At 37.3% G+C, this 21,219-nt stretch overlaps 1 protein-coding gene across 1 annotated transcript in view; it reads right to left on the bottom strand.

The window, feature by feature from the left end:
- LOC136250635 (E3 ubiquitin-protein ligase rnf213-alpha-like) overlaps positions 1-21,219 on the bottom strand; it is a 486,640-nt gene that overhangs the window by 182,678 nt on the left and 282,743 nt on the right. The window contains exons 49-53 of the mRNA XM_066042860.1: positions 19,453-19,575; positions 14,605-14,722; positions 14,314-14,546; positions 3,266-3,348; positions 2,487-2,620 (exon numbers count right to left, since the gene is read on the bottom strand). Of these exons, the coding sequence (XP_065898932.1) occupies positions 2,487-2,620; positions 3,266-3,348; positions 14,314-14,546; positions 14,605-14,722; positions 19,453-19,575 (691 nt within the window). The remainder of the gene's footprint in view (positions 1-2,486; positions 2,621-3,265; positions 3,349-14,313; positions 14,547-14,604; positions 14,723-19,452; positions 19,576-21,219) is intronic.

Genomic DNA, 21,219 nt, shown 5'->3' with positions numbered 1-21,219 from the left:
GCATGGGAAGAGGTTGTTGCCAAGAAGGATATGGTGATCAGGGGGTTCAAGAAGTGCAGAGTTTCTGTTGCAATAGATGGGTCAGAGGATGGTGAAATAAACATCAAAGAGTTAGAGAACTATGAAGTCGAAAGTGATGATGACGACCCATTTGTTATTTGAGAACATGGCAGTGGCCATGGTCACTCCAATGGTGAAAGTAGCTCCAATGATGAAAGTAGCTGTGATGATTGTGATAATTTATATTGCAGTGGAGAAGATTTTGTTGAAGAGGATGATGTAATTGTTGTCTCTGACGATGATGATTTACTGAAGCTTCCAACACCTACCATGCCTTTAGAGTCTATTACCAATAAAGAACGTTACCCACCTATAGCTGGTGGCTTTATTGACTTACAGAAAATAAACGTTGTAGATAAAGACTACTTCTCTCTATAGGTTAGAGATAGGATGGTGGCATAGTGTTACTTATTCAAGTGATTTTCCATATTACATGAATATAACATTATTGTATTGCATACCAACATTACATGAATATAATATTATTGTAAGTTTCACAGTTTATTATTCGGTTATAACCTAAATACACCTGACACTACTATTGAGCTAGCTGAATTATACAAAACTTGTCCAGTTTCTTGCGCAGTTGTCTAATTATCTCTTCTTTGCGCTAAAAATGTAATAGCATGGTACTTCTAACCCAACACCATGTTTTCTATGTCCAGTAACTTCACAGGATACAATTCCATCGTGCTCCATGAAGTACCAAACAATGCTTGAAATTTCACGTGGAACATGGCTAACGATTGCTCCAGCCTTCACTGCGAAACGATCTTCTGGATTATGGGCTTCTTGCTCCACACGAAGAGTTTCACCTACAAAAGGAGTCCAGATAGCCTTATAAACATGAAGACCATGTATTACACTATCCACATGTAAAGAGTCCATTGTTCACAAGCACAAATTTATGCACATCCATTATTAAGCACATGCGCTTAACAAGTATATGTTAACAAAAAAAAATTGCTGATTTTTATTTAAGCGTATGTGCCTAACAACCAGACTCTACAATATTTGCTCTATTAAGGTGACAGCACTCTCAACCTTGTGTTTACTACACGTAGTTGGTTTTCATAACTCAGTGGCTTTAAATCCGGTTCTTCTTTAATACTGAAAATCCTTTCTAAGATGACTAATCCATCAGTACACTGATTTTCACCTCATTCCCCTGAGCGGTTTGTCTGGTAGGAATGGCAAACAATCATTTTTAATTTCGATCATGTAATTGTTACTTAATTTCTTCCAAACCACAAAAGGATTGGTTAGCCTATCCACCTACATAATTTCATCTTCTTGCTATAAGTGGTTTGCCCTGTGGGTGTGACAACATATTGATGTTATCTTTGTAAATAATTGTTATAACTCCACAACTTTAATGGTATTCCAACTAAACATTCCCTACTTATGTGTGTTGAATTTCAGGGCAATCAAACAACAGGTTTGCGAGTTATAGCATGTTTTGTATGTATGCGGAAAAAAAATTAAGAAAAACAATAATAATAACAAGAAAGAAAGAAAGAAAGAAGGAAGGAAACAACAACAAAGAAATTAAGCTAATTTTTGAAGTCTCAAATTTGGTATGTCAACTACTGAAGGTGGAGGGAATTTCTGCAGCAATATTCATCTCATTTCGTAAAGGGTGTGAAAAATTGTGTTTTCTTTCTTCCTATCAATATACTCACTGTGTGGGTTGCCAGCTTCTTGGGCCACACAACACACTACCTGTTACCCTAAGTCACATTAGATAAACTGAATAACAATGGAAAGCTGGATATACAGCAATGGAATGCGGACAAAAAGCCAGTGGGACAGTAACAGAATGCTTCTGAAATGGAGACACAATGTTGATCGAATGACAGTGAAATGCTTCCACAAATGGCAGTGAAACATCATGTCATGCAACAAATTGGGAACCTTTTACACCTACTGTATATATAAATAAATATCACCACTTACATACATACTGCGGAACCTCTCTTAATTAAAGGACCCTTGTATGCAAAGGACACCATACATCTACTTTCTCATAAAAAACAGTTTTTGAGGTCCCTATAGTCCTTTGCCAATACAAATTTACCTCTGAAAAAAGGACAACCTCTCTATGACAGTAAAATTTCATAAAAATCAGTTGGCCCAAAAGTGTCCATTACTACGTGACAGGAAATTTTGATGGAAGGAAAAGTTGACAATCCAGCTTTTGACTAATTAAATACTGATGAAAATCATGAAATTAAGATCTAAATATGTACTTTTAAAGGCACTTATGGACGTTCGACAAATTAAACTTTAACGGATTCAACTGATTTGTTAAATTTGTCAACTGTTTCTTTGTCAAAATTTCCTGTCATATGGTAAACACAGGCTCCACTGTATGTACTAATGTGGTAGCTATATGCTCAAGATTTTAATAATAGAATTGTACTTACATGGTTTGTAACAATTTGAGTAATGTAATCCTTTTCAGGTTTACCAGTCACTTGACCAAAATCATACAACAGTGGATCCATACTGGGAGGTAGGTCTAGAACCCTATACACCAAATGTCGGAGTGGTATGCTCCCTATAACAATGTAATTATTTACATAAATTTGACACATAAATCTAATCAACATCATCGCAGTCTTCAAGTCACTAAAACAGTAGACTAACAGCACTGCAACAAATACCACTGTGGCTTATTGCAATGGTGTATTGTCTTATATTATCAATGTGTCCACTAACCTCACATACCTTACAGCTATACTATATATTGCTTATATTGCATAGTTGATTAACAAAGCGCTATAACTTACGATTCATCAACCATAAATTCTATATACATACTTGTAAAATAACAAGGATTAGAAACATACTGCAAGACTCCCACAAAATTTTTAGTGTTAATATATATATATATATCAGTATATGTGGTGTATGGTACTCCCATGGATTAACTCACTCTCAAGCAGCAAATAAAACAGATCTGAAATTGAACATTTTTTATGTATGCTTTCTTCAAGTACTTAATTATGTACTTACAGAAACACAAACAGCCTCCTTACACAAGTTACACGAAAATTCAATTTATAAAATAGCTTTTTAAAATACAGCATATCTTTGGTAGCCAGCCCAGAGATTGTAAATTAATTCAATACCTAAGGTCTACAACACTATAAAATCAATTATCTACAGTATGTGGTACTATAGCAAAGTAATATCAACGTACCAAACTTATGTTGTGTGCTTTCAGCTTTGACATAGTATCCTAATCCTGCTGTTTCAAGCTTTTCTATCATTTCTTCAGTGTGCCTGTATTATTTTATTAAGAATAGAAATAATATGAAAAGTTATAATGCTGGTTAAACCTTGCATCACAACCATATAGGGATTCCGTAACCAGTTTATCTTTTAGCTCTTGGATGTTACAAACAGTTAACAGTATGGAGCAATAGGCATCAGACAACCTTGAAATCTAAGTCTACTCTATTACAGCACACTACATTTGATTATTCTATTAGAATGCATGACTGCTCTATTTGAGTAAATTAATCAAGGTCTTTCACTCCATGGGATAATTTTGGATAGTTCTCTTTATATATACTTCTATGATATCAAGTCACATGATAGTGTGTTGTATATGTATGACCAAGTACAGCCCATGCTGGCGTGAGACAGACAAGTGTGCATTAAGTCACCTTGTAGAGAGTCAGCAACATTTCAAGTCACCCTGTAAAGAGTTCAACTACATTTAAACCACCCAGAAGATAGTTCAGTTACAAACAAATCACCCTGTAAGGAGTTCAGCTACAAACAGGTCACCCTGTAGTGAGTTCAGCTACATTACAACTCAACCTGTAGGAGAGTTTAGCTACATTACAAGTCACTCAGTAGAGAGTTCAGCTACATTACAAGTCATCCTTTAGACAGTTCAGCTGCAAACATGCCACCCTGTAGAGATACATTACATAAGTATAGAGAGTTAGCTACAAAAACATTTCCCTGTAGAGAGTTCAACCACATTACAAGTCACCCAGTAGAGAGTTCAGCTACATTACAAGTCACCTAGTGGAGAGTTCAGCTATGTAACAAGTTTCACTGTAGAGAGTTCAACTACATTACAAGTCACCCAGTAGAGAGTTCAGCTACATTACAAGTCACCTAGTGGAGAGTTCAGCTATGTAACAAGTTTCCCTGTAGAGAGTTCAACTACATTACAAGTCACCCAGCAGAGAGTTCAGCTACATTACAAGCCACCCAGTGGAGAGTTCAGCTATGTAACAAGTTTTACTGTAGAGAGTTCAGCTACTTATGTAACAAGTCACCCAGTAGAGAGTTCAGCTACATTACAAGTCACCCAGTAGAGAGTTCAGCTACATTATAAGCCACCCAGTGGAGAGTTCAGCTACATAACAATTAAGTCATTCAGTAGAGAGTTCAGCAAGTCTCCCTGTAGAGACTTCAGCTACATTACAAGTAACCTAGTGGAGAGTTCAGCTATGTAAATTAAGTTTCACTGTAGAGAGTTCAGCTAGTCTCCCTGTAAGAGTTCAGCTACGTACATAACAAGTCACCCAGTAGAGAGTTCAGCTGCATTATAAGTCAACCAATAGAGAGTTCAGCTACATTACAAGCCTCCCTGTATATAGTTCAGCTGCATCACAAGTCTATCTGTAGAGAGTTCAATCTGTCACCTAGTGGAAAGTTCAGCTATATAGCAAGTCTCGCTGTAGAGAGTTCAGCTACATTACCAGTCACCAAGTGGAGAGTTCAGCTACATTACAAATCGTCCAGTAGAGAGTTCAGTCCCATTACAAGTCACCTAGTGGAAAGTTCAGCTATGTAGCAAGTCTCGCTGTACAGAGTTCAGCTACATTACAAATCAAGAGAGTTCAGCTACATCACAAGTTACTATGTAGGAGAGTTCAGCTATGTCAAGCCAACCTGTACAGAGTTCAGCTGCATTACAAGTCATTCAGTTGAGAATTCAACTTCATTACAAGTCTTCCAATAGTGAGTTCAGCTACATTACAAGTCACCCAGAACAGAGTTCCCTATGAGCTACAAACAAGTCACTCTGTATAGAATTCTGCAGGAGTTTTTACAAGTTGCCATTTGGTACATGACAATATTTCATTACAACTAGTTGAAGTTCAAAACAAAAACATTTCTCAGTCTTCTTCTCTTCTTCCTACAGTAAGAAAGTAAAAGTCAGTCCCAAAAAAGCTGGTTTATGGTGTAATTACAAAAAGGAGTGATATCTATATCAAAAATAACCTAGCAGTTAAACGATTAAAAAATGACTGACATTAGCATCATTGAAGCCATTTTTTGGCTGCCACTTTTGATTTCATAAATTTTCACCCTGACTTTTTGGAGGGCACACCCTTTTTTCATAGCTAAGCTGTTTTTGGTATAGATGAAGACACACAGTAGTGTGTCGTGCGGCCCAAGAAGCCGGCGCGCAACCCCGTCAGTATATTGACAGGAAGAAAGAAAACGCAATTTTCGCACCTCCGTAGCTCGGTGCTGCCTTGATGAAACAAGACAAATTTTGCTGTGTAGCTTCCCTCCACCTTCAGCACTCCACATTCCAAATTTGAGCGAAATTGCTTCAGGCATTCCTGAGATATGCGACTTCAACAATTGGCTTAGTAGTCCAGTCGGTGGTCTCATAGACTCAATACATTAACCTAGTAATCTCAAGTACTATGAAGTTTTTTTACAGATTTGTGTTCCCAGGTGGTTCTAGAACAAATTCAGCTTGGTTGCCCAAGTGGCAACTTTGGGCAACTCTGGAAAATTGTGAAAATTTAAAATGGCCTATATGACTATGACCGGCTCCAACAGAAAAACTTTTTTTGTGTAATATGTCTAATATAGGGTTATTGGGGGTGCAGAATTCATTTCTGGTGTTAACTTTTGAATCTGAGGTGTAGAACATAGTGAAAATTTAAAATGGCCACCGCAGAAACAATTCACTACAAAAATTAATGCACGATGCTTTTAGCATACGGTTAGCTATGGTTTTTGTAGATATTTTCTCATGTCATTTTTTCCACCATAGCATTATATACAAAAATTTAGAATGATTGGTTGAGATTACTATACTATAAAACAAAGCTAAGTAGCTAGAGCATGTCTAATTCAAAATCCTCTTCAGCAATTATGCAGTTTTCATCATGAACATCACCAGACTCTCCTTCCTCTTCATCTTCGATCGCAGTGTCACTTTCAAAATAGTCATCATCTGCCTCATTTTCATCTTCTTCACTGCTTGTTCCAGGTCTCACAGAGTGTGGATTACAGCAGTCTTCTCCACCAGAGCAATTGCAATAGGAAGTGCATGGTACATGCTTTTTGTGACAGCTGCAAGCTTCAGAACTGCATCGCTTGCCTTGTGCCTTGCAGCTACACTTTATTAAGTCAATTAGTTCAGGTGGAGCTGGAGCACCTGGAGCAATTGCAGGAATCGGAATATCATTTTGGATAATCCATCCAAAGTGGGTAATGTCTGATGACTGGTCAGGTGGTGCCTGCTGGTCTGCTGCTTTCCATAGCATTACCTGTAGATGTGCCCGCAAAACATGCAGCAAGAGGTTGGCAGATGTTGGAGGTAAAGCCATGATTTTTGTGGCTTTCTTCTTCTTAGTAAATAGTTTGAAACGAGCATTTTCCATTGAGGTCCCGCTAGGCTGACGATAAAGAGCACAGAAAAATTGTTGAGCCGCTTCCATCAAATCAGTGTGGGTGGCGTCTACCTCACCAAGTTCATGGGCTAAACCTGGGAAGTTTCCAGTAAGCAGGGTGTTAAGTGCACTGATTTTACCCTTGCCATATGGGTACGATACTGTGTCACATCCACTTAGGGCATGCATACCAAGGAGCTGAAAGCATTTTTCGCCCAAGTCAGCACAAGTAGCATTAATGTCCAGCACTGTCCCATCCCATCTTTCCATCTGTACCTTACATTGCAGTCCAGCTCGATGCACCCAATAGACCAATAAAACAAAGACATCAGTGTCATCACTAAGAACACGAATCACACTCTTGCCATGGCTAGCAGCCTGTATGACATACGAAACCATTGTGACATCAGCTTCATCATGACTAAAGGCACCATCATCCCTAGTTTCCATTGTCACATTGTTATCCATGCTGAAGGTGCACAACACACTTGCCAACCGTCGCTTGTTGTTCTTGCTTTTGAGAATTGCATCTCTTTTGGGAAGGGGACTAGTGATGGAGAGCTCGTAGTCAACTACCACCTCCCCAGCACGCCGCATTCTCTCATGATCTTTGGCAGAAGTGTCATTGTATTTGTCAAATACAATGATTTTCTCAGTAGCATCTGGATAACGACTAATCTTACTTTGAATGCAAGCAATCAAATTAGACAGATTACCACCATGTGGCCACACAGTGTGATAAAATAGCTGCGAAACATCCACTACAACAGTTTCAGGAGTTACTGGTAAGACATCAAGCACTCCAAGACGTTTAACTAGAGCAGACTTGTTGGCTTTGCGGAGACAACTGTGTTCATCTAGAAGTGATGAAGGAACTGAACATAGCTCATATGTAAAAAGGTGCTCAAGCTTTATCTTTCTCCCACCTATCAGGATGCTTAGGGTTTATAGGTTCACACACTTTAGCACAAAATAAACAGTGATTTTTGAACTGAAAATCACCTACTTGTGATCTTCTAACCCTAGCTGTTGGAGCCTCTGTGATGTCAGCTTCCGAAGCCTTCCTCTTCCTTGACACAAGTTTCTTTATATGATCCTTTGATGTATACGAACAATAACAGTTCTTATGGAGTTCAACTGATGCTTGTTCTCCATGAGAATTTAGAATGCTCTGCAATTTGTTATGAAGCTCCTGGTCACCACGCTCCACTGCACACTCTATCAGCTTCTTCACTGCTTTTTGTTTGAAAGTGCTAAATTGCCCAGACTTACTACAGATTGGAAGAAAGCACTTTTGATCACCCAATGTAGCCATCGGAAGCAAAAGAAATGTGAAAATTGTTGCAGAAATATGTATTGCAGGATGTCAAACACCTAAAAAACAATTTTTTTAAAGTTGAAAGTAAAGTTTACAAAAATGAAACAGAAAAACGTACTGCATTAATTAGAAAACCAGCCAAATGCATCAAATCTACACTTACTCTACTCCTGATCCAATATCAAACCTTGTAGATTATCATACAACCAAAACTTAAGTCTGAAAACGAGTGGTAGCTACTCTTCTGCTCCCTTTTAAAAATTAATATAGAACGTCCGTTACCATGGCAACCAATTACGTAATTTGTTTTTTGACCTCAAATTAGTATCATCTTGTGCAGAAAAATGTGCTGAATTCAATGGTGCCAAAATTACTTTGATTGTATAAAATCCCGAAGAGTTATGAACACTAGCTCATATGTAAATTTATGACTTCCTGCATATAAATTTTCGCCAATTTTCTAGAGTTGCCCAAAGTTGCCACTTGGGCAACCAAGCTGAATCTGTTCTAGAACCACCTTGGAACATAAATCAGAAAAAAAACTTCATAGTTCTTGAGATTACTAGGTTCACAAAATTTCGACTAGACTATAGTTTCTTCGTTTTTTTTTCTTCTTATTTTTCTTCCTCTTTTCGCACACTTACAAAAACTGCTATAAAACGCGAACGCGTTATCCGATTGCCTTGCAATTTGGCACACAGAAGGGGGGTATAAAGGCGCATCTCGGTACCAACTTTGGCTGGAATACCATAAACAGGCAAAGAGTTATGAGAGATTATGCACGAAAAATAACACCAATATGTTGTCACGCCTACAGGGTAAACCGCGTATGGGAAGAAGCTGAAAATCGGTGGGTGAATAGGTTAACTATTGAACCTCAAACCTTTTGTGGTTTGAAAGAAATCGAGCTAAAAACCAGGAAGATACAGCGAAAAAATCAACAGTGTGTAACAATTACGCAATCGAGATTAGCTAATTTATTATTATTATTATTATTATTATTATGCTTGCCACGCCTACCAGATAAACCACTTGGGGTAATGCTTTGAAAATCGCTGTACAGATGGAGTTATCATCTTAGAAAGGCTCTTCAATGGTGTAGAAGAATCAGACTTAAAGCCACGGAGTTATAACACGAAATCCAACTTGGTGTAGCAAGTGCGAGATCGAGATACTCTAATAGAGCAGTCATCCTAATAGAGCAGTCACCCTGAACAGAATTCAAGAGATCAGTTAGAAATAAGTAACCTGTATAGAGATCAGCTACAAACAAATCACCCTGTAGAGAGTTCAGCTACAAACAATTCACCCTGTTCAGACATCAGTTAGAAGAAGTTTTCTTGTAGAGAGTTCAGTTACAAACAAATCACCCTGTTGAAAGATCAGCTAGAAGATGTCACCTTGTAGATAGTTCAGTTACAAAGAAACCACCATGTAGAGAATTCAGCTACAAACTAGTGACCCTGTAGATACATCAGCTAGAAGAAGTTACCTTGTAGATCGTTCAGCTACAAACAATTCACCCTGTAAAGAGATCAGCTAGAAGAAGTTATCTTGCAGAGAGTTCAGCTACAAAGAAACCATCATATAGAGAATTCAGCTGCAAACAAATCATGTATAGAGAGTTCAGCTACAAACAAATCTCCCTGTAGAGAGATCAGCTAGAAGAAGTTTCCTTGTAGAGAGTTCTGCTACAAACAAATCACCCTGTAGAAAGATCAGCTAGAAGAAATCACCTTGTAGAGAGTTCAGCTTCAAAGAAACAATCATGTGAGAGTTCAGGTACAAACAAATTGTCCTGTAGAGAGATCAGCTAGAAGAAGTTACCTTGTAGAGAGTTCAGCTAAAAAGAAACCATCATGTAGATAGTTCAGGTACAAACAAATCACCCTGTAGAAAGATCAGCTATAGAAGAAATCACCTTGTAGAGAGTTCAGCTACAAAGAATATATCATGTAGAGAGTTCAACTACAAACAAATCACCCTGTAGAAAGATCAGCTATAGAAGAAATCACCTTGTAGAGAGTTCAGCTACAAAGAAACCATCATGTAGAGAGTTCAGCTACAAACAAATCGGCCTGTAGAGAGATCAGCTAGAAGAAATTACCTTGTAGAGAGTTCAGCTACAAAGAAACCATCATGTAGAGAGTTCAGCTGCAAACAAATCACCTGTAGAGAGTTAAGCTACAAACAAATCTCCCTGTAGAGAGATCAGCTAGAAGAAGTCACCTTGCAGGGAGTTCAGTTACAAAGAAATAAACCATGTAGAGAGTTCAGCTGCAAACAAATCACCTGTAGAGAGTTCAGCTAGAAACAAGTCACCCTGTAGAGAGATCAGCTAGAAACAAGTCACCTTGTAGAGAGTTCAGCTAGAAGAAGTCACACTGTAGAGCTACAAAGAAACTACCATGTAGAGTTCAGCTGCAAACAAATCACCCTGTAGAGAACTCAGCTACAAACAAATCGCCCTGTAGAAAGATTAGCTAGAAGAAGTTACCTTATAGGGAGTTCAGCTATGAACAGATCACCCTGTAGAGAGTTCAGCTACAAACAAATCACCCTGTAGAGAGTTAAGTTACAAAGAAACCACTATGTAGAGAGTTCAGCTGCAAAAAAAATCAATCACTCTGTAGAGAGTTCAGCTAGAAGAAGTCACCTTGTAGAGAGTTAAGCTGCAAATAAATCACCCTGTAGAGAATTCAGCTACAAACAAATCACCCTGTAGAAAGATCAGCTAGAAGAAGTTACCTTGTAGAGAGTTCAGCTACAAAGAAACCACCATGTAGAGAGTTCAGCTGCAAACAAATCACCTGTAGAGAGTTCAGCTAGAAACAAGTCACCCTGTAGAGAGATCAGCTAAAAACAAGTCACCCTGTAGAGAGTTCAGCTAGAAGAAGTCACATTGTAGAGAGTTCAGCTACAAAGAAACTACCCCGTAGAGAGTTCAGCTGCAAACAAATCATCCTGTAGAGAGTTCAGCTAGAAGAAGTCACCTTTTAGAGACTTCAGCTACAAAGCAACCACCATGTAAAGAGTTCAGCTGCAAAAAACTCAATCACCTTGTAGAAAGATCGGCTAGAAGAAGTTACCTTATAGAGAGTTCAGCTACAAAGAAACCACCATGTAGAGAGTTCAGCTGCGAACAAATCACCTGTAGAGAGTTCAGCTAGAAACAAGTCACCCTGTAGAGAGTTCAGCTAGAAGAAGTCACATTGTAGAGAGTTCAGCTACAATGAAACTCCCATGTAGAGAGTTCAGCTGCAAACAAATCACCCTGTAGAGAACTCAGCTACAAACAAATATGCAGTGTAAAAAGATCAGCTAGAAGAAGTTACCTTGTAGAGAGTTCAGCTACAACGAAACCACCATGTAGAGAGTTCAGCTACAAACAAATCACCTGTAGAGAGTTCAGCTAGAAACAAGTCACCCTGTAGAGAGATCAGCTAGAAACAAGTCACCTTGTAGAGAGTTCAGCTAGAAGAAGTCACATTGTAGAGAGTTCAGCTACAAAGAAACCACCATTTAGAGAGTTCAGCTGCAAACAAATCACCCAGTAGAAAGTTCAGCTATGAACAGATTACCCTGTTGAGAGTTCAGTTAGAAACAAAGAATCCTGTAGAGAGATCACCTAGAAGTATCGCCTTGTAGAGAATTCAGCTACAAACAAATCACCTGTAGAGAGTTCAGCTACAAACAAATCACCCTGTAGAGAGATCAGCTAGAAGAAGTTACCTTGTAGGGATTTCAGCTACAAACAAATCACCCTGTAGAGAGTTCAGCTACAAAGAAACCATTCTGTAAAGAGCTCAGCTGCAAACAAATCACTTGTACAGAATTCAGCTACAAACAAATCACCCTGTAGAGAGATCAGCAAGAAGAAATTACCTTGTAGATAGTTCAGTTACAAACAAATCACCCTGTAGAAAGATCAGTTAGAAGAAGTTACCTTGGAGAAAGTTCAGCTACAAAGAAACCATTTTGTAAAGAGCTCAGCTGCAAACAAATCACCTGTACAGAATTCAACTACGAACAAATCTCCCTGTAGAGAGATCAGCTAGAAGAAATTACCTTGTAGAGAGTTCAGCTACAAAGAAACCACCATGTAGAGAGTTCAGCTGCAAAGAAATCACCCTGTAGAAAATTCTGCCAGAAACAAATTGCCCTGTAGAAAGATCAGTTAGAAGAAGTTACCTTTTAGAGAGTTCAGCTACAAAGAAACCATTCTGTAAAGAACTCAGCTGCAAACAAATCACCTATACAAAATTCAGCTACAAACACATCACCCTGTAGAGAGATCAGCTAGAAGAAGTTACCTTGTAGATCGTTCAGCTACAAACAATTCACCCTGTAGAGAGAGCAATTAGAAGAAGTCACCTTGTAGAGTGTTCAGTTACAAAGAAACCACCATGGAGATTTCTGTAATCAATATAATTTATGTGACCGGATTTGCGAAAAGGGGTCTTCCACACACATCCAATTCCGTAAACGTTGGAGACCATAACTCAGTGTTCAAGTAACATATTAACCTGAAAATTGCACCATGTATTCAGCTATAGTGGTGCTCACCACTGCCCAAATATCAAGGCAATAGCTCTTTCCAATCTGAAGTTATCAATTGTCAAAGTTGGCAAATTGGATGTGTGTGGAAGACCCCTTTTCGCAAATGCGGTCAAATATGTATTATACAGTATATATAATTTGTACATTTACTGATAAAATATTTAAAGTACATCTACTTCATCTTTTCTTCTTCCTGTAGTAAAGAAAAAAAAATGTGGGTTAAAAAAGTCCCAAAGCTGGTATACAAATACAAAAAGAAATGAAATCTAATCCAAAACAGCCAAGCTGTAAAAAAAGTGTGCGGCCCTCAGAAAGGCTATGGTGAAAAAAGATGTGAAATCCAAGGTGGCGGCCAAGAAATGGCTGTGATGGTAGGTTAATGGTAAAAATTTTAATAATGACAATTTAGGTAAATTTTGTGAAGCGGCACAAAAATTCACCTGAATTGTCTTTATTAAAATTTTTACCATTAACCTACCATCACAGCCATTTCTTGGCCGCCACCTTGGATTTCACATCTTTTTTCACCATAGCCTTTCTGAGGGCCGCACACTTTTTTTACAGCTTGGCTGTTTTGGATTAGATATTAACTACAGAAAATATGTTTCATGAGGTTTGCATCATATTATTACTGCTTCCTATTCCATAACATCTAATATACTATTGATAGTAATACTTTTTTTAACAAGGTAAGCTTCATATACCATGTATGTACCTACGTACGTATGACGTATGTATGTATGTATGTATGTATGTATGTAAGTATGTATGTATGCATGTATGTATGTATGTATGTATGTATGTATGTATGTATGTATGTATAAGACACATGGTAGTGAGTCGTGCGACATGAGAAGCTGTTGCACCACACCATGGCCACTGTGTCAAAAACAGGAAGAATAATAAGTAAATTTCATACATATATCATAACTCCATGTTACTTTTATGAAATGAGATATTTCCTACAAATTCTTGAGATACAAGCCTTAAAACTTTTGTTGCTTTATCTGTAATGGTATTTTGTTCACAGAGAATCTTGGCACAAACATTATAAATAAATACTTATGGAGTTATTAACAGATTATTCACATACAAGAGTGATTTACTGTCGTGCCTACAGAGTAAACTGCTATGTTATTATATTAAAAATTATGCATCACGGTTCAAACCGTGGATTAAGTTCTTTTGTGGATTGAAAGCAATTGGAGTAACAGCCACAGAGTTATAATGCAAAGACCATTATAAGTAATGGGCAAGCAATATAGATTCATAATAAAAAAGATCAATGTTTGGTCACGTCTTTAGGACAAACTGCTTTTGGGACCAAGTTGAAAATTCTACCCATCACAGCGTAAACATTTATAAAGCAAATCAGAGTAACAGCTACAGAGTTATAACGCAAATATCAAACAGGTGTGTTAAAAAAGCATGAAATATACTCTAATAGAGCAGTCACCCTAGCAGAAGAAATCACAATAAAACATTAGTAAATATGAACAATAGCAAACTAGCTCTTTTCTTGATTGCTATTCCTGTAGAAAGGAAAATAAAATAGGTTGCAATAACAAAAAGAAGGGACATCTATACCAAAACAGTCAAGCTGTGAAAAGAGTGTCACCCTCCAAAAGGTTATTGTTGCAGCCAATTACTTTCCCTTTTGGACACACTCTCTTTCCACAGCTTGGTTGTTTTGATATAGAGTACACTAACTTTCTGTAAGGGTTGCATGCAGCAATGAATTTCACGTTGTCACTAATTGGCTTTCCCTTAAGTCTCCTGTCACACATGATTTCTTTGATCAGTCCAATATTTTCAGTGGTATTTGCTTCATCAAAAAACAGCATGGTATAAAGTTTTTTGTTAACTTTGAAATTCTCTTTAGCCAATTTAACAGTTTCATTGACAGCATTGATGATATCTTGTTCAGAAGTTCCACCATGTACCTGTTTATCGGGAGAAAACATATGACAAATTCTTCAGTCTTTGTGGCATATTCTCTACCTTTAACATCACAAGATTTTTGCCACCGCTTTCACGTTTTTGTAATTCACACATGTATCTTATCAGTCTAGTTTTACCACAGCCAGTTTCTCCCATGATGACAACTGGAATGTTACACCTACAAACAAAATTAAGAGTACACATGCATATATAGAAAACTGTCATAAATATTAGTGGAAGAATGGTGACTAATCTATGGTAATATGACACACAAGTGTCAATGACATATCTAGGGTTCCTTGGAACCTGCTTTTGAATGACGCACTGTACACACCACTTTACAGTGATGACTGCTTGTTTTGCACAATTAGTGAGTGACATAATAATAATTTTGATTTAGAAAGAGTAATTGATTATGAACATTAGAGCCACGCTAGTAGATCACTTGTGAGTCATTACTCGTATTGAGCATTCTCATGCATCTGGTGATTTTACAATAGTTAAGTGATGTACATGATGCCTATAGAAAAAATGTAATATTGCTGATATAGACATCTCTATTTATCTAGTGTGCCTTATAAAAATGTATGGCTTAATCTTACCATCACTCGCCACAGCAGCAACAAAGGTTAGATACTTTCTACTGGATCTGTATCTACCTTACTCATACTGTACCTTAGTATTATACAGTATGGTAGTACTGTATATTAGGGATCATGGAGGTTTGCACTTTCTTACATAAAAAAAAACTGACCAGAATCTAGCCTCACAGTACCTTCAAGTTGCCTTGGCAGTATTGGTTAGGTATAATGAAGCCCAAAAGTGTGACTTCAAATAGGTTGCACCAAAATTTTTAAAGTGGAATTTTCTGTCTCACTGACTGACTAATGCAAGCGTAAATAATGGCTAAGGCTGCTATGGGCTTGATTTTTTTGCTGTTAGATGTTGCTTCAGCCCAACAGGTGTCATTTAGCAATGCATTCATCCGATTTCTCTTCACTGACAACTCAAATAGTATAGTAGTGAAGCCCCCAAAATTAGCCAAATTGTGCACTTTTTCATAAAAGCATAAAACTTTCCACATAAATAGTATTCCTCATGACATGTATTTTTTGTTTTTGATATAGTGCCATTGCATATTTGATCTTTGTGGCTACTATTGCACAGAAATTCAACTTTTAACATTTTATCCATTCTAATACAGAAATTCGTGCTAATACAACAGTCACCCTAATAGAACACTCACATGTTTATAGCTGCTTTAACGAAAAACTAAACAAACTAGTATATTAAAATTATAAATTAAAAAATGAAGTAGGGATCCAAGCGATAAAAAGTAATGAAACAAGAGATGAACGATTGTTATTGTTAATTACTGTGTAGAACTCACAGAAAGAGATGGTAGCTATTACAGCATAGCTCAGTGGGAAATCTCTATTTCAGCATTGAACACAAAATAATTGTTATACCATGCCAAAGTAGGGATTTCCCACCGAGCTATGCCGTAATAGCTACCATCGTTCATCTCTTGTTTCACTACTTTTTATCGCTTGGATCCCTACTTCATTTTTTAATTTATAATTTTTAATATACTAGTTTGTTTAGTTTTTTGTTAAAGCATACAGCTAGCTATAAACATGTGACTGTTCATATGTTGGGGTGACTGCTGTAGTAGAGTATCGCAAGTTAGCCTGTAAAAATGTGTGCTTGCCCAAAAAGGGGCGTGGTCATCATGGTTTTGATCAATTATTAGAGTATCTTGAGTCAGCTTACCAACTTGTGAAGGCGTGTGGTCACCATTCCGTTATAAATACAGCTAGCGTAAAAGGGGTGTGGTCATTGTGGTCTTGATCGATAGATCGATAATGCGTAGAATAAAGAATGGGCGTGATCTTGTGACCTATCGTGAAGATACAGGTAGCTATCTAGTACCGGTACTTCCGTACAGTAGCGTAGTCTAAGCACCTTAAATAATTTTGTGGTGTCTATTATGCTGCTTAAAGAAAGTGTTGATACAGAAAATTAACGCCTCGATATGGTTTCGTTGGATGAAGAAGACAAACAGACTGATTGAAGATAAAAGAAAAGAGGCGTAGAGGGCACACACTCGAAAGGCACATCCCACTGGTGAATTTGTTATTGTGGCGTAAAATTGTGGCCTTGCGCTGCTTTGTTTGGCCTCTAGGCTTGTGACCATGGTCAGTGAGTGAGTGAGGCAGATGAATTTTCGAGTTATGACGATTTAAAAAAAAAATTCTATATCTGGCTGTCTGTAAGCATTTTCTTGTTTTTAATGCTACATTTGATGTTAGATGGACTAATATTATTCCATGAAGGTGAATTTCGTCGTGTAAGATATTTCTTAGCTGGTTTTTAAAAGGCGGCATTTTTGGCGGTGCGCGTCATTTCAGGTAATCCCTACTTAAACAGTACTACTGTACTGTTTGATTCTGATATTAACGGTTTACACTTTTTCCCCACACTACAATAAAAAGAAAGAAAAAAATACCATAAAATAAAACATCCCACAGTTGTCGAGGCCTTGTACATTTATCAAACCCCCTCCACAATCATTTGATTGGGAGAGGTCTGTGGTAATAGCTGCAGGGAGACTGAAGGAGGACCAACAGACAAGACAGCAGCAGAGTGGCAAGCAGCTGCAGGTCAGCATGGTAAGGTAAGTGAACAACATTAATTACCCACTGGAAGGTAAATTATCTCAAGATTCATGGGTAATATAAATGATTATAACATTGGAATAAAATCACCTTTTAACTTCAAATAAAAACTACGTTGTTTTGTTCAAAAAGATCTTTATTTTGGTACCTAGTTTTAACAAGTTAATTAATGCCTTAGGGAGATAAAGACAGAAATTATCAATTTTTTTGGTAAAAATGGCCATAAAGGTTACCATAGGTCAAATCTGCGATGGTACTATATCAAAAATTTATGTCATGAAGAGTACTACTTATGTGGAAAGTTTCGTGCTTTTATGAAACAGTGTACGATTTTTGCATTGTGCCGCTATACTAAGTGTCAATTTAAGGGTAGCGCATGATGGCTTCCCTACATTTGTAATAGGAATTGTCCGTATTTTCTGTATTGACTGCAGAGGTACTTCTCGTACCGTTCTTTGTTTGTAGGCATTACTCAGTGGATTGTAACTTCATTACTTCAGGTCATGGAGTAGTGACTCACAAACATATATTTATAGACAAAAGTGTGTGTTTGCATGGTAGCCGTGGGTATACAGTAGATCATCACTCAGGCCTTGTGATTCTGTACTTCTGTTAGAACTAATGAAAGTCCCAGCTGAACTTGAATGTTTCACTTTAAATGAAGTTTAACCAGTTAAACTAAGTTAATTTAGCGACTGTATACAATGGGGTTTTCTTTGATGGTATGATACTGACTTGATGGTAGTGGGCTAGGTGTGAGGAACTTCCAGTCTAGCGGGCACAGCTGGTATCACCAACATTCGTGATCAAGGACAGAAAGGGGTGGCAATAACTAGAAATGGGGTGATCATCAACTGGACAATAATTGTTGCACATGCGTCGGACAAAAGGCACGTAAAAAGGCATGGCAAGGCTGTTTGTTGCGAGGGTAGAGTCACTGCTAGCCTATGATGCTACCATAACTCAAGAGAACTGAAAACGTGCTGAATCAGACTCAGTGAAAGGCAGAAACTGATGAGGCAGTTTTACAATGACAACACCATGGCACTGGGTCGGACAGCGGAAACAGTATCAGGTCCAGCGGAAACAACAGAACAGGCGGTGGTAGTGATAGAACAGGTTGCAGCAGCAACACCAAGCAAGAACCATCAATGAATGATGTCATTCCCATGCTGGCCAGAGAGATCGCCAGGTAAGGTAGCGCAGGGGTCCGTCCCGCGCTGATTCCAGGTATGTTTACACAATGAAATTGTTCTTTGATGTGTTGTAGGCAACTTGGACGTCTCCTTTAAGTACCTAAGGGCCCAGTAATCATCTACATTCCTTGGTCTGTGGGCCCACTAGTTCTGTGGGTGGCACTGTGAAGGTCCACCACGGGACATATGCACCTTCGTAGTGCTTTCTTAGTGTTAGTATTTGGTTTGGTATACTGGAGAGTATTGCTAGTGGTATTTGCATTTAATGGTTGGTGAATAAAGAGTGTGATGGTTAGACAATGTAAGGTGTCAATGAGTTTGGTTCATTGTGCAAATTGCATCTCCCACCCCTCTCCACTCAATTATAATAAGACCTGGGTTAACTCATTATGTAGCGGGGATAATTTATCATAATACTATGTAGCTAGATTATTAATAATTGGTCTAAACTCATCAGATAGCAGGTTCATCTATTGAACTAATCTATAGTCTACTACTTCTTAGACTATTTTGCTTGACAAGTGCATTGAAAACATAATTTGCTTACGAGTTTTAACTAAAGAGTATTAATTGCCCAACATTTGTAATTTTTCTGCCTTCTCAAGTGCAAGTATTCAAGTCGCAGGTGTCCAGCAGTAAGCAAATGGAGCTATATGTACTACATTCGCATTATTAATTGAAGGGATCACTGGAAAAAAGGGACATATTTTCAATTTTTCATTTTCTAAAAATTAGAATGGCTTGTTTTAACCATATGAAAAATGTTATCAATAAATAAATAACAGAATTTAACAGTTCATGGCAGTCTCAAATTGCTTTTTAAAAATAATTCAATTATGTCCCAAAATTCTGTTTAATTCCCACTACATGGTCACCTAAATTTTTAAATGAACTTTTCTCCCTTTTGCCACTGGTCCCTTCAGTTTTACAAAAGAAATACTTGTAGCATGCTAGCATGTAATAAAATGTGAAGTATATTACTAATGCATGCATGAGTAATGCATTTGTTCATCTCTTGTTATACATGCACACACCTAAATCTCATATGAATTGCCATCATTTTCAGAAGATTATCAGTAGTTAGTACATACGACTCATCAGGGTCATCAGCATAATTGACTCCAGTAACTCTACACAGTCGCTCTATCATCTCAGTTCTACATAAAATGATGCTGTATGATGCAAAATGGTCATTTACATTATGAATAGTGAATAATATATGCACTACTGGGTTACATTCACATGGATATACACTGTCAAAAGACCAGCTATGCTTGTCACATTCCACATCATCATCATCTTAACAAAATAGGCTCGTCCAAAAAAATGTATGTTGGAAAAACCATTTGTGTGAACTTTTATGTGTGCAAGGGAAAACTGTATTCCATGGAATACGGAATAGCAGAATAATGGAATAAGTGAAATTTATGTTCTAATATTTGTATCTCTTATAGTGTTTATACAATACTCACCTTGCACCAGATGCAATCACAATGGTAGAAAATCAATAGAGCATAAATTAAAGACACATGGTAGTATGTTGTGACACCAAGAAAGCTAGTGCACCACACTGTGCGTATTTAGACAGGTAGACGAAAACATGGTTTTCATGCATGCATAGCTCTAGGGTCCCTTCAATTTTTGCATAATAGCTGCCCTCTCACATTTACCAAAATTAAGCCTTATGTATCAGTGAAATATGAACCATACAGTTAAGGTTAATTTCTTCACCTTTTCCTTCATTTTTGTAGGGGAGTAATTTTTCTTCATCTTTTACATACTTTACAATAACCACAAATGTTCAATTGTCATAAAATATGTGTACATCAATGAAATATTGAGGTGAATTTACATACCAAATCTGGTGCAAATCTGATAAGCACTCATGGAGTTTTGAATCATTATTTGTATTACAAGACTAATTTTTTGTTATGCCTGTAGGGTAAATTGCATAAGAGAATACCTTGAAAATCAGTCTGTGTCTAAGCTAACCATCATAGCTCAAACCTTTTGTTGTTAAAAGAAATGTAGTGACAGCTACAGAGTTACAAAGAGAAACTAACTTGGTGTAAAATCATGGTGGGCAAAATACCCTAATAGAACAGTCACCAAGTAGCAAAAAGTGCACAAAATATCAAAAAAGAGATGTCCTGAGTTTTAACCAGGGATCTCCATGCCTAACTCCCACACCCTTCACCACTGAATCACTGTTGTCAGCTGCTCAGCTTACCTAATTTCTACCTTAAAAAATGAAATTTCTAGTTTACATTTACTCAATAGTACAATTTCATAGATTTACCAATGGAAAATCTAGATTGTTTCATTAGAAGTCTTTGAAAAAATGTACACTCTGCTGGAGTATTACAAAAATAAGTAACAGACAGTCAAATAATCTGCAATACAATACTATAGTAACTTCTGTCTTTTAATTGTCATTGTAAAAACGAAGTACACATTGGGTAAAAACAAGCCCTAAAGTTACTTTGGGGTATTAAAATAAAAAGATGAGTGAAATCCACATAACAGCTAAACTGTAAAAAGGGTATGGTGTGGCTTTTTGGGAGGAAAGTTATGAAATCAAATGTGGTAGCCAATTGCAATGATGTTATTAGCTGCACCCTATTTACAGCTTAGTTGTTTTACATATTAACTATTCACTCTATAACAATCTAACTTAGCTAAACTACTTACTAATACACTTCATTAAACAACCACTACACAGTGAAATGTATTTAGCAAGCAGTCTAGTTTACTGGAGTGAATAGTTTTGTATGAACCCTATTTAATGTTCTATTGTTTTT

The sequence above is a fragment of the Dysidea avara genome, chromosome 3 (assembly GCF_963678975.1).
Source record: "Dysidea avara chromosome 3, odDysAvar1.4, whole genome shotgun sequence".
In the NCBI taxonomy this organism is placed as follows: domain Eukaryota; kingdom Metazoa; phylum Porifera; class Demospongiae; order Dictyoceratida; family Dysideidae; genus Dysidea; species Dysidea avara.
This window is presented reverse-complemented; position numbering and strand designations above follow the sequence as displayed.